Source organism: Aquarana catesbeiana, linkage group LG01 (assembly GCF_042186555.1).
Source record: "Aquarana catesbeiana isolate 2022-GZ linkage group LG01, ASM4218655v1, whole genome shotgun sequence".
NCBI lineage: Eukaryota > Metazoa > Chordata > Amphibia > Anura > Ranidae > Aquarana > Aquarana catesbeiana.
In genome coordinates, this window is record NC_133324.1 from 21,681,105 (window position 1) to 21,695,274 (window position 14,170).

Here is a 14,170-nt window from a genome sequence, read left to right on the forward strand (position 1 = left end):
TTTAAGGACAGTGTCAAAATAAAAAGTAAAATAAATAAGAATTTTTTGAAAAAATCGCACGCAGAAGCGAACGCATACGTGAGTAGCGCTCGCATATGAAAACGGTGTTCAAACCACACGTGAGGTATCGCCGCGATTGTTAGAGCCAGAGCAATAATTCTAGCCCTAGAACTCCTCTGTAACTCTAAACATGTAACCTCTAGAAATTTTTAAATGTCGCCTATGGAGATTTTTAAGGGTAAAAGTTTGTCGCCATTCCATTGAAGCATTTGACATGTTGGGTATCAATTTACTTGGTGTAACATTATCTTTGACAACATAAAAAAAATTGGACCAAATTTACTGTTGTCTAATATATTTTTATTTTCAAAAAAGTGTATTTTTTTCTAAAAAAAAAAGGGCGTTTGTAAGACCGCTGCGCAAATACGGTGTGACAGAAAGTATTGCAATGACCGCCATTTTATTCTCTAGGGTGTTAGAAAAAAACATATATAATGTTTGGGGGTTCTAAGTAATTTTCTAGCAAAAAAAAAAATGATTTTAACTTGTAAACACAGAGTCTCAAAAATAGGCCCAGTCCTTAAGTGGTTAAAGGTGGACAGAGTAGGAGCTAATCGGACAGTTTGGGGTAAGGAGTTCAAGAGGATGGGAGAGGCTCTGGAGGTGAGCGTGGGAGGAGCTGAGAAGGGAGCTAGAGAGCAGGAGGTCTTAGGAGGAGTTAAGAGAATGGTTTGGTGGGCATTTTGAGATGTGGTTGGTGATGCAGCCCAGGCAAAATTATGGATGGCTTTGTATGTTGTTTTTAGTATTTTTAATGTTATTAGTGAATGGAAGCCAGTGAAGGGATTGGCAGGAAGGGGTAGTGAACACTGAAGCATTGATAAGGTGGAAGAGTCTGCAGCATTTATGATGGACTCAAGGAGGATTGCCTGTTTAAAGGTAGACCAACAAGGAGGGAGCTGCAACAGTTGAGGTGAATGATTACCAGAAAGGGAATTAGCAGCTTTGCGGTGTTGATGGTTAAGAAGGGGCAAGATTTGAACAGTGATTGGATATGGGGCCAAAAGGAGAGGTCAGAGTCCAGGATTACACCTAGCACTAGCACTCTAGCATGAGGAGAGGAACTGATAGTTGTACCACTGATCTTTTTGAAGAGTCAGGAAAGGGGGAAACGGAGGGAGGAAATATTGGTTCAGTTTTTGAAAGGTTGAGTTTGGGGAAGTGGTGTGACTTCCATACTGATATGTCAATTAGTAATGTCAAAGAGTTTGGCAAGGGGAGCAGAGAGGTAGAGAGATAGATTTGGATGCCACCAGCATAGAAATATTATTGGATGGTATGATATCAGCTAACACAAGGAAGTAGTGTAGACAGAGAATAGGGGAGATCCAAGGATAAAATACTGGGGGACCCCGATAGAGAGAGGCAGTGGAGAGGAGGAGGTAGAGTTGTAGGTGACAATGAAGGTGAGAAGGAGGAGCAGAGTCACTGAGGCCAAGGGAGTGAAGTTTTTTGAGGAGGAGCAGGTGGTTAACGTAAGAGAAGTCTAATGCCCCGTACACACGATCGGACTTTCCGATAACAAAACCGTGGATATTTGTTCGAAGGATGTTGGCTCCAACTTGTCTTGCATACACACGGTCACACAAATGTTGGCCAACAATTACGAACATAGTGACGTACAAGACGTACATGATATCTCCATTATGAACGCTAGTTTTACAAGACCAAGCGCTTCCGGCTCGTACTTGATTCCGAGCATGCACAGACTTTTGTCCGACAGACTTGTGTACACACGATCGGAAAGTCCGACAACAAACATTTGTTGGTGGAAAATTTGGGAACCTGCTAGCCAACATTTGTTGGCGGAAAGTCCGACAACAGATGTTCGATGGAGCATACACACAGTCGAACTTTCCACCAACAAGCTCACATCCAACATTTGTTCTCGGAAAACCTGATCGTGTGTACGGGACATAAGAGTAAAAAAAAAAGTGATCATTGGTTTGAGCCGGTAGTCATTATTGAGTTTTAGGAAAGCAGTTTCTGGAGAGTGTTGGAGGCAGAATCCAGACTGAGAGGTGTCAAGAAGGTTTTTATAAGTGAGGTGACAGCTCAGATGCCTGTAGACTAGGCATTGTAGGAGTTTTGGAGGTAAACGAGAGCAAGGAGATGGATCTTAAGTTTTTAAGATTGGTGAGGTTAAGTGATGGCTTTTTAAATATGGGAATAACCAATGCGTGTTTTATAGGTTGGAGAAGATATCAGTAGAGGGCAAGAGATTTAAGATGTTGGTTTGAGGACGATCCACCTCCCTTTCGTCTAGTAGGTCTGGGTAATGGGGGCCCCATGGGGGAAGGCAGCAGTAGAGGCAAAGTCAGATTCTTGAAGCCAGGTTTGAGTAACAGCAGCTGAGGGGATCAGTGATTAAAAGGTCATGGACAGAGGTGAGCTTGTTATAGATTATCTGCTTGCTGACCCTATACTGCAGTGGTTCTCAAATCCTGTCCTCAGGACCCACTAACAGGCCAGGTTTTCAAGATAACTGAAATACATCACAGGTGATATCATTTGCTGCTCAGTGATTGCAGTATTCTAGTCTGCATCTCCCCAAGGTAATACCTAAAACCTGGCCTGTTAGTGGGTCCTGAGGACAGGAGTGAGAACCACTGCTATACTGCATATATATGCCCTGGATCACATACCTAGTACGTGATCCTGCACTTCCGGGTCCGGGGTACGTGCTGCCAACGGCCCGCTCCTACTGTGTTTAGACACAGCGGGAGCTGATTGGTGAGTACGGTGAACACGATGTCTTGGAACACTGACAAAACAACGGTCTCCTAAGCAGAGGCACTGATCCATGCTTTCTCCTAGCCAAAGCACCTCCCCCAAAGTAGTAAAGCACTGGTCCGTAGGGTTCAATATTGCGTTGGCCCACCCTTTGCAGCTATAACAGCTTCAACTCTTCTGGGAAGGCTGTCCACAGAGTTTAGGAGTGTGTCTATGGGAATGTTTGACCATTCTTCCAGGAGAGCTTTTGTGAGGTCAGGCAATGATGTGGATGAGAAGGCCTGGCTCACAGTCTCTGCTCTAACTCATCCCAAAGGTGTTCTATCGGTTGAGGTCAGGCCTCTGTGCAGGCCAGTTAAGTTCCTCCACCCCAAACTGGCTCATCCATGTCTTTATGGACCTTACTTTGTGCACTGGTGTGCAGTCATGTTGGAACAGGAAGGGGCCATCCCCCCTGTTCCCACAAAGTTGGGAGCATGAAATTGTCCAAAATGTCTTGATATGCTGACGCCTTAAGAGTTCCCTTCATTGGAACTAAGGGGCCAACCCCAACCCCTGAAAAACAACCCCACACCATAATCCCCCTCCACCAAATGATTTGGATCAGTGCACAAAGCAAGGATAAGCGAGTTTGGGGTGGAGGAATTTGACTGGCCTGCACAGAGTCCTGACCTCAACCCGATTAACTACTACCTTAATCAGCCACAGAACCTGTGTAATTAATGTGTGTGTTCGGGTTTAAAGGGATGAGGTGGCAACCCTAACCATAATCCCCCCTCCTCCAAATGATCTGGACCAGTGCACAAAGCAAGGTCCATAAAGACATGGATGAGCGAGTTTGGGGTGGAGGAACTTGACTGACCTCAACCCCATAGAACACCTTTGGGATGAATTAGAGCGGAGACTGTGAGCCAGGCCTTCTCATCCACATCAGTGCCTGACCTCACAAATGCTCTTCTGGAAGAATGGTCAAACATTCCCATAGACACATTCCTAAACCTTGTGGACGGCCTTCCGAGAAGAGTTGAAGCTGTTATAGCTGCAAAGGGTGGGCCGACTCAATATTGAACCCTACAGACTAAGACTGGGATGCCAATAAAGTTCATGTGTGTGTAAAGGCAGGCGTCCCAATACTTTTGGTAATATAGTGTATGTGAGTTTAGGAGACCAAATCTCCTAAGCCTCTCTCTGAGTAAATTGTGAAGAATTATGTAGCGATACTGGAGTTACAGCATATACAAGTTTGTAATTTATTTTTTCTAGTTTGGAGCGCCATTGAAGATGTATGAAATAATTGTAATATTTTCCTTTTGAGACTCTGAGGGGGAGTAATGGAAGTTGTGTTCCCGTTTGCCCGAGAAAAGTGGGGGAGTTTTTGCAGAATCCCACAAAAAAAAAACCTGGGAAATGGTGCATCTTTGAGGTTCGTCACCTTCTTTCTTTAAATGTGTACTGTTATTTAAATGTTTAAATATATATTTATATGTATATATTTTTTTCTACACTATTAATATATATCACTAGTAGGGTCCAGGGAGTTTCTATCAAACTCTTGTTAACCACTTGCCTACCGGGCACTTTTACCCCCTTCCTGCCCAGGCCAATTTTCAGCTTTCAGCGCTGTCACACTTTGAATGACAATTGCGCGGTCATACTACACTGTAACCATGTGACATATTTATCATTTTCTTAATACAAATAGAGCTTTCTTTTGGTGGTATTTAATCACTGCTGGGATATTTTTTTTTTTCCCAAAAAAAAATCCCGAAAATTTTAAAATTAAAAAAAGTTTTTCTTAGTTTCTGTCAGTAAATTTTCTAAATAAATAAATTTTCTCCTTCACTGATGTGCGCTGATCAGGCGGCACTGATAGGCTGAACTGATGAGGTGGCACTTATGGGCACTGATTAGGTGGCACTCATGGGTGGCACTGGTGGTCACTGATAGGTGGCACTGATAGGCGGCACTGGTGGGCACTGATAGGTGCCACAAATAGGTGGCACTGATGGGCACTGATTGGTGGCACTTGTGGGCACTGATGAGGTGGCACTTATGGGCACTGATTAGGTGGCACTGATGAGGAGGCACTAATATGGCACACTTATGGGCACTAATAGGTGGCACTGATAAGTGGCACTGGTGGTCACTGATAGGTGGCACTGATGGGCATTGATAGGCGGCCTTGGTGGGCACTGATAGGTGCCACAAATAAGCGGCAGTGATGGGCACTGATTGGTGGCACTTGTGGGCACTTATGGGCATTGATGGGTGGCACTGGGCACTGATGGGCAGCAATGATGGGCATTGATGGGCAGCACTGATTTGCGGCACTGATAGCCAGTACTGACTGGCATCACTAATGGGCACTGATTGGTGGCACTTATGGGCACTGATTGCTGGCACTGGTGGGCATTGATTGCTGACACTGGTGATGATCAGTGCCCTGATTACATGTCTTGATGTCCCCTTGGAGGAGATGTCGCTGATCGGCTCACCTGGCCACACACACTGTCTGTGTGAGGCGATGAGAGCCGATCACCGGCATCTCTGTGTTTACATGTGACTGGCTGTGATTGGACACAGCCGATCACATGGTTACGGAGCCGCGGCCGTGGCTCTTTACAGGGATCAGGGTCGCATCGTGTCCTAGTAAAACAACGCGGCCACGAGGCACGCGAAAGCGGCCGTTCTGACGTTGTCCCAGAACGAGAGCCGCACCGCCATCATTTGACGGTGGGCGGGCGGGAAGCGGTTAAGGAGACCCAGATAGAACTAAAATCTCAACAGGGGTTCTTATCCTTCTCCAATCTATCTAAATCTAAAACAACAAAGTAGTAGCTGCACTTACATTTTGAACAGGCAAGAATGGGAATGCCCTCTGAACTAGGTCTGGGAGAGATGTTATGGACTCACTGGTCAGTTGTCCATGCAGTGACTTTAGCTGGCTGGTTATAGCTCCAGATTTGTTTTGTTTAATGGGAAGGGGCCTGTTTTTAGGGTGAATATGATTTGTGTGCGTATCATGGCGTTGAATGACCAGGGAGCAGAGATTGTGAGGAAGCTGAACTTTACCTTATGTTGTACTTTGCCTCTGTGGGGGAAACATTTTGTGAAAAGCTCTGGACAAAAATAATAGTTGGGTGAAGAAACAAGTGAGTGTATTGAACTTTTGTGTCTACTCTGTTGTTTGACATTTACACATTACACAAAACAAAATAAAAGGCATACCATTTATTGGCCAATGCAGTAAAATTTAAAAAAATTCAAGCTTTCCAAATGGTAGGCTATCTTATAATTGCTAAAAAGTAAACAACCTCGTATTTCCCAGATCTCTTTCCATCTATCCTAGAGGTTTTGGCATTTGGGTTTATTGATGAGTGTTCCCATTGTTTCCCTACATTCTCTATGATCTAAAATATGATCTAAAATAAATGAAAAACCCAACAGAGTGAAAGTAACACCCTTTAAACATTTTTGGAACAGTGGAATGATGATGGGCTTGGGATGGACTTCATGGGCAGCATTGCTACCAATTTGGAAAAGCAAGTAAACGCGTTAGGTATCATTCTATTTGGAGAGCCTAAGCAAAAAAGGTCAGAGGGGGAAGTCTAGTTAGTCTTAATATTTGGCTTTGGAAAAAAATAGCTGGTGTTTAACTTTTCTTTATTATATTTTAGGAACATATTTACCATCATCAGATGTTCTATATACTGTAATGATGCAAGGTCACTGCTTCATATAGCTTTAACAATTATTACTTTATTTTTAACAGTTATCAAAACTCTACATTTCAAAGTGTTTTCCTGACATATATTTAAGATTTCTCTATTGCGTATTATGTTCTCATATTTATTTTTTGCTTCTGCAGCTTGTTTTTTCTCCTGATGTTTAGCTCAGGGTTGAAAATTATAATATAACATTTTGGGAAAAAAATGCATCCTAATATTCCAGCACTAGAAGCCAATATAGCGAATACCTCCACAACCACCATGTATTTCCCTCTGGTGCTCAGATAGGCCGGGATCATGGCAATCCAGACACTGCAGAACACCAGCATGCTGAAGGTGATGTACTTGGCCTCATTAAAACTGTCCGGTAATGTCCTCACCATGAAAGCCAGAACAAAACTCACAGCTGCCAGAAACCCCATATAACCCAACACAGAGTAGAACCCGATAACTGACCCTTCATTACACTGAATGAGGATCTTCCCAGGATAGGAGTCCATGTCATACTCTTGATAGGGAGGAGACACTGACAGCCAAAAAATACAGATCAAAACTTGGACAGAGGAACAGAACAGGACCAAAAAATGTGATACTTTGACTGTGACCCATTTTTTCCAGTAACTGCCGGGTTTGGTGGCTTTAAATGCAAAACAGACAGTGGTGGTCTTGGCCAGAACAGAAGAGACAGCGATGGAGAAGAAGACCCCAAACAAACTTTGTCTCAGCATGCAGGTTATATCCACAGGACGATCGAGGAAGAAGAAGACACAGAGGAAGCTCAGCAAGATGGAGGTCAGGAGGATGAAGCTCACAGTTCGGTTGTTGGCTTTCACAATTGGAGTGTCCCGGTAATAAATAAAGTTTCCTAATACAAATAATGTCACGGCTGAGAATGTTAAGGATATCAATGAAAATATCAGAGACATCACATCATTTTCATAGGACCAAAATTCATATATTTTGGAAACACATTTCATTTTTTTGTCATCAGGCCACTCTTCATCAGGACATTGAAAACAGCTGTCACTGTCTGCAATGAAAAAAAGGAGAAAAGGCTGATTTTGTACCTAACATAAGGAAAAGTGCAGGAACTTTAAATTTTAAAGTGTATGTTAAAAAAAATATACAGTACATCTTCTACCTTTTCACACTGGTGGTGGTGGTGGTGGGGGGGGGGGGGTCACTCACTCTCCCCCATTTTTTCAGTAAATACAAAGGGTTTGAATGAGGTTGAGAAGGGGGGTGGAGACATGACAATCTCCACCTTGCTTAACCACTTGCTTACTGGGCACTTATACAACCTTTCTGCCCAGACCAATTTTCAGGTTGAAGCGCTGTCACGCTTTGAATGACAATTGCGCGGTTATGCTACACTGTACTCAAATGAAGTTTTTTATCATTTTCTTCACACAAATAGAGCTTTCTTTTGGTGGTATTTAATCACCACTGGGGTTTTTATTTTTTGCTAAACAAACAAAAAAAGACAGAAATGTTTGAAAAACAAAAAAACAAAACATATTTCATAGTTTGTTATAAAATTTTGCAAACTGGTAATTTTTCTCCTTCATTGATATTCGCTGATGAGGCTGCACTGATGGGCACTGATGGGCACAGATAACACGACACTGATGGGCACTGGTAGAATGGCACTAATGGGCACTGATAAGACGGCATGGGTGGCACTGATGGGTGTCACTGATGGGCACTGATAGGTGGCACTGATGGGCACTGGTAGGTGGTATTGATAGGCAGCACTGGTGATGACGCACTGATTGGTGATTTATAGGTGGCACTGTGGGTACTGATAGGTGGCAGTGTGGGCACTAATGGGTGGCACTGTGGGCACTAATGGGTGACACTGTGGGCACTGGTAGGTGACGCTGGTGGGCGATGTCCCTCTCGCAGCCGGTGGTGATCGGCTTTTTTTTTCTCCTCACCCTACCAGCGTGAGGAGAAAAAATAGCCGATTACCAGCTCTGTTTACCTCACATGATCAGCTGTCATTGGCTGACAGCTGATCACATGGTAAGGGGTCGGGATCGACCCCTTACTCCCATCTGTGATCAGCCGAGTCTCATAGAATCACTGATCACAGAGCGCACCGCGCGTGGCCTGCAGGGGGCGCGCAGGCCGCTCAAGCACGGGAGGACGTCCAGGGACGCCTTCCTGGCAAATTAAGTCCACACTGCAGCTGTCTTTTGGCTATAGCGCGGACGGGAAGAGGTTAATCACAGAATGCCTTGTATTCATTAAAAATAAATACAAGATATCCTACGAATGTCAGTATTGCCGAACAAGTGGTTCCCTGTTTGCAAGAGGGGAAGTCACTCACACAGAACATGAGCAAGGCCCAGAATATTTCAGCTAATACTGTAGTAGCACCAACTTCTATGGGGATCTTCAGCTTAACCAGAGGCCCACCATCAGGGCAGGGTGGTGGGGGGCCCCTGGGCTTGAGTCACTTTCGGGCCCTACCCTTCTATACATATGCACAGCTCTATAAAACAAATAGAAAAGGACAAGGTGTGCCAGACTCAGTTCAGTATTAAAGAACTTCTGTTTAATTGGACGAGACAAAACAGCCAAATGGCTACTCACAAAAGTAGATAATATATAAGCGTATAAGTGGGGGATACTGTACTGGTATTCGTCCTGGGTCCACGATTAATAAAAGCAATAAAAATGGATAAAATGATAATTACTGTATTTATCGGCGTATAACACGCACCCCAAGTTTAGGAGGGAATTTTAAGGAAAAAAACTTTTAGGAGGTAAGTTTAAGGAAAAAAACTTACATTTAAATGCCCATCAATGCAGCCTCATCAGTGTCCATCTGCAGCCTTGTCAGTGTCATTGCAGCCTTGCCCAGTGCCATTTGCAGACTTGTCAGCGTAACCTTGATTCAGTGTCATTGCTGCCTTGTCATTGCAGCCTTTCAGTTTAAAAATGGCGCCGCCGAGATACAGAGCCGGCTTTCAGTGGCTCTCGGCCGCTCTCGGAGGCTTTCGGCCACTCTCGGCGGTTTTTGGCCGCTCTCGTTGGCTCTCGGCGGCTTTCGATCGCTTTCGGCCACTCTTGGCCGTTCTCGGCGGCTTTCGGAACAGGCGGGGCCAGCGGGGCCCCCTATTGGCCCTATGGGCCCATGGTCCCCGTCAAGCTCAATGGAAAGTCCGGTCCTGCCCACCATGTATGAGGTATGCATACTTGCATTGTGCCAAGCTACACCAATGTAAGCATGCAATACAGATAATTCCTGGAGTTCAATTCTAAGCTAAATCTCCATCACTGGATGCAGCCAAGGCTGTATGAAGACATCATTTCCAAGACACCAAAATGATAAATGATCCCACACTTGTACATGCTTGGCCACCTTTGTCATTTTTTAGTTAAGACATTCAACAGAAAGTGCAGTTTCTATTTAAATTGAACCATTCTTGCTGAATACATACGTGACAATTACAGTTGTATTTTTCTTTACTCTCTTTTGGCCACTCCTACCTGTTACATTGGACACCGCCCCCTCGGAACATGGGACGCAGCTATAGCAGCAGGCATGGATACTCTCAATGGGAGCTTTTCTGTATCCAGGAGGACATCTGTCATTACATCGGGATATCGGCATCTGGTACATACAATCACAGTCAGGTGTACAGTAAAACATTTAAGAGACCCTATCAGACATTCCTTGGCTATTACTAAAATGCTCACCATAGAGACCCTTTACATTTTAATTATAAACTTTGCATTTGCACCTGCTTGTTGTTTCCTGTTTTTAGATTCATATTTTATATACATATTGATAAGTCTGTCCTCTAGCAGTTTTCTTACAGGAGGTGTAAGCAGAGATAATCTCAGGCCTGGGGGTGTCACATGAGCCAGATAGCTGCCGTTGTTGGGGGGAGGACAACTGATTAATAATTTTATTAAATATATTTCCATCGCTTTTTTTCTCCACTAATCAGCTGGTGTCAGCTGCAATTCTCTGGTAGGGGTAAGGTTCCAGTTTGGGGCGATGCGGGGTTTGGCCCCAATTCTAGCTCTTCACCTTTTAATAAATGAATTATTTACATAGCCTTTTTACCCATCTACTTTAACATTAACTTTTACTACAGGGATTCCCCACTAATGAAAGATGACTCTCCACCCAGGACTGTGGTTGCCAGTTTTCTAGCATCTGCCCATGCATCTACAGCCCCATTCAGATGAAGTGCCCATCAAAAGCAGCCACTGTGCCCATCAATTGCCACCAATGTGCCATCAAATTCAGCCACTGTGCCATCAAATGCAGCCACTGTGCCCCATAAAATGCAGCCACTGTTCCCATCAATTGCCACCACTGTGCCATCAAACGCAGCCACTGTGCCATCAAATGCAGCCGCTGTGCCTATCAATTGCCGCCACTGTGCCCATCAATTGCTCCCACTGTGTCCATCAATTGCCGCCACTGTGCCCATCAATTGCTCCCACTGTGCCCCATCAAATGCAGCCACTGTGCCATATCAAATGCTGTCAGTGTGCCCCCTGCCGGCCCGCCGCCTGCACTTATCTGTCTCGGTGGGACAGCTCCTCGATGTCTTCTCCCGTCCTCTCCACCCATCCTCTGCTGTGATTGGATGCCTGGCGTCCAATCACAGCGCCTGTCGTTTCAGCCAATCCGGTGACGGGTAACAGATCCGAGCACCTGATTGGCGGAGAGGCGGTTTAGTGTTAGGAAAGCGAATATTCATTCGCTTTTCTAACACAGCTGAGTGACCTGCGAGCGCTCAGCATGGCGCTCACAGGTCACTGTTTTTTACGCCTATTGGAACCTATGGCTTAAATCAGGTGCTTCAAAACCACCCCCCGCTGCTGTAATTCAGGCGCCCTGCGGCCGAAAAGGGGCCGTGCGCCTAAAAAAGGGGGTTGCAGCGCCCTTATGGACGCACCGCCACTGTTCAGATGAAAGGAAGCAATGAAGTCCAGGGACTGGCTGATGTCTTTGATGAAATATGGCTATGTGACCAATTTTGGCCAATGATATCAGTCAGCATCCTTGGGCCCTTTGCTCACATTCAACTGCTAGACTAGGATTTGAATCAGTCAACACCTGAGCAACCACTATCCTGCAGTGAATGACAACATTTTAGCTTCACTGTCATTCTCGGAGAGAGAATCAGAGGTAGGGGATCATCATGGGACATTTACTTCAAGGGACCTTATCTTTTGAACATCCTGGGACATTATTTTGAAACATTATTTTAGATACCTTTGTCAGGTCTGGGCTCAGCCCTTCCTTCTCTGGTTGCTCAGCTGTTGGCTAATTGCCAGCTCCTATCTCTCCACAGGTACTCAGCTGTTGATGATATCCTGCTCGTCAGTCCTGCCTACTTAAGCCATCCAGTCCAGAGGATCTCTGCCTTCGCCTTGGTCAACATCACAGAGACATTCTCCTGCGTTCCTGTTTAAAGTCTTGCTTTGCTGACATCCCTTCTGGCTCCAGATGCTGCTTGCTGTTCCACTACATTGATCCCTGACTTCTGGCTTGGCTGACTATCTGTTCCGGTTACTGAACTCTGCATATGTTTTGACTACATTTGTTCTTTTTACTTTTATTATTAAACAAGTGTGATTTAACTGTACTTCTGTCTCGGTCTGATTTCATGGTTTCTGACAACCTTTTGGACTTGTTGAAACGTTATTATTATTATTATTATTATTTTAATAGGTACCCCTTACTCATTCATGTAGAGGGGTGGATATCTGGGGTCCCACTTATTTTACAGAGAGCATCCAAATTCTGATAGGTCCTCCAAAATGCAGACAAGCACATCCTCCAGGCTAGGGATGCAGGTATGAGGTCCTTGTCCTCATCAACATGGGGACATGGTGCTTTGCCAGGGTCTCTCCCAGCAAGGTACCCTCCCTATGTTGAGGACACATAGCCTGGTATGGTTAAGTGGGGAAAGGGGAGGAGGGAAACACTTGCTGCCCTGCCTTTCAAAACCAGTTAGGCTGCATTCAAGTCTATAAGGGGTGAATTCTGCAAATTCATTTTGCCAATTAAGGCTAATAGGATATAGAGTGCACTGGGTGGGGGGGAACATGTACCCCATGCTCTTATCTGAATAAGAGCATGGGGTACATGTTCCCCCCCCACCCAGTGCACTCTATATCCTATTAGCCTTAATTGGCAAAATGAATTTGCAGAATTCACCCCTTATAGACTTGAATGGGGTTCGAGGAATGTTCTCAATTTCCAAACTACTTTTTACCTGTTCAGTGAACATCCCTCGAACTGAGCCCAGGCACATTCAGCTCATCGCAATCCTATGGTCTGCCCCTCCCCACACCCCCATAAAGATCATATGCTTCTCCAATCAGAACTTCCACTTGAAAACAGTGTTGTTATGCATTTGGCACATAACTTCCCTGCGGGTGATTGGATTTTTGCTTTTAGCCATGAAACATTCAGGTTGTTTACTTTCCAACAACTATTTATGAATAATGAGGACAGATAACAGATATTCTTGATAATTATACGTTGGCTGTCATTGATGACTTCTTCCGCAAAAAATACCCTTCATATGACTTTGATTACAGTCACTGATTTGTTTCCAGCACCCATCTTCTACCGGGTTGCATGACGCTCAGCATCATTAAACCCTCTGCCTGTCAGTGCCATAGGGCTTGATTCTGAACAGAGATCTTGGTGGGGCCCCTGAAGTCACAATACAGTAAAACTATGGCCTCAAAAAAATATATATGCTGCAGAACATAATTATAGGTGTATCTGCACGCAGAGTTTTCTCTTTTGCTCCCATAAATTACCCCAAAGTCTTGTTGCTCTCACTAGTGATGTCCAGCTTCCTATGATGGGGTGACAATGATGCTGCACTGCTCCTGAAGTCAGTGCAGAGTTACCACCCTCATGTAGGCTATATCTGTTTGTACTGCACTGGGAGGAGAAAATGCTGCAGGGGGCGTGGCTATTAGCATTGTCACTGCTGATTCTCCAATAGTTTGTCAATCTGAACTTTGCCACACCTAGTTACATACATAGTTACATAGTAGGTGAGGTTGAAAAAAGACACAAGTCCATCAAGTCCAACCTATGTGTGTGATTATATGTCCTTGCCGCTCTTACAGTAAAGAACCCTGTGACAGACTTAGCCGGGAGAGAGACTTTTGGAGGGGACTGTATGCTAGCCTCTTGCCGATCGATCGTGGGCCCTGGCATTTGGGGGAAGAAAGGTGCTCTTTGTGAGCTGTATGCCTGGGGACCCTTGAGGCGTTATTACTGTGGATTCGGGTCCTGGTCCCCCAGGACACACAGACTCTGGGGACCCTGGATTTGCCATATTGGAATAGTGACTGATTCATACAGTTGGGACTCCTACTGTTAAATGCTAATGTCATCAATTCCAGCTACCTGTCTGTTGTCTGCTAAAATGTGTATTGTAAATAAGTCTCTAGTATGGGATCTAAGAGTCATTAGATCCCCATTGTTGTTTGAGTTTAATTAACTCTACTATTGTGATAATGTTGATTGGATTTTCTGAACTACAAGACGGCCAGTCTGGGACAAAGGTCATGTCTGAGTCATCTAGGCTGTCTAAAGGGATTAGTTAATTAGCTCATGTTAATTAGGTTATTTAGGTTACAGGTGTATT

General features: G+C 44.6%; 2 protein-coding genes across 2 annotated transcripts in view; one reads left to right on the top strand and one right to left on the bottom strand.

Annotated features, from left to right (window-relative positions):
• The window catches only part of LYRM2 (LYR motif containing 2), a 30,554-nt gene extending 18,415 nt beyond the window's left edge, over positions 1–12,139 (top strand). Inside the window, exons 3-4 of the transcript XR_012242495.1 lie at positions 4,057–4,216; positions 11,846–12,139. The gene's annotated coding sequence lies outside the window, so the exon portion shown is untranslated. The remainder of the gene's footprint in view (positions 1–4,056; positions 4,217–11,845) is intronic.
• LOC141131556 (vomeronasal type-2 receptor 26-like) overlaps positions 6,629–14,170 on the bottom strand; it is a 51,233-nt gene continuing 43,691 nt past the window's right edge. The window contains exons 4-5 of the mRNA XM_073618996.1: positions 10,020–10,143; positions 6,629–7,551 (exon numbers count right to left, since the gene is read on the bottom strand). Of these exons, the coding sequence (XP_073475097.1) occupies positions 6,629–7,551; positions 10,020–10,143 (1,047 nt within the window). The remainder of the gene's footprint in view (positions 7,552–10,019; positions 10,144–14,170) is intronic.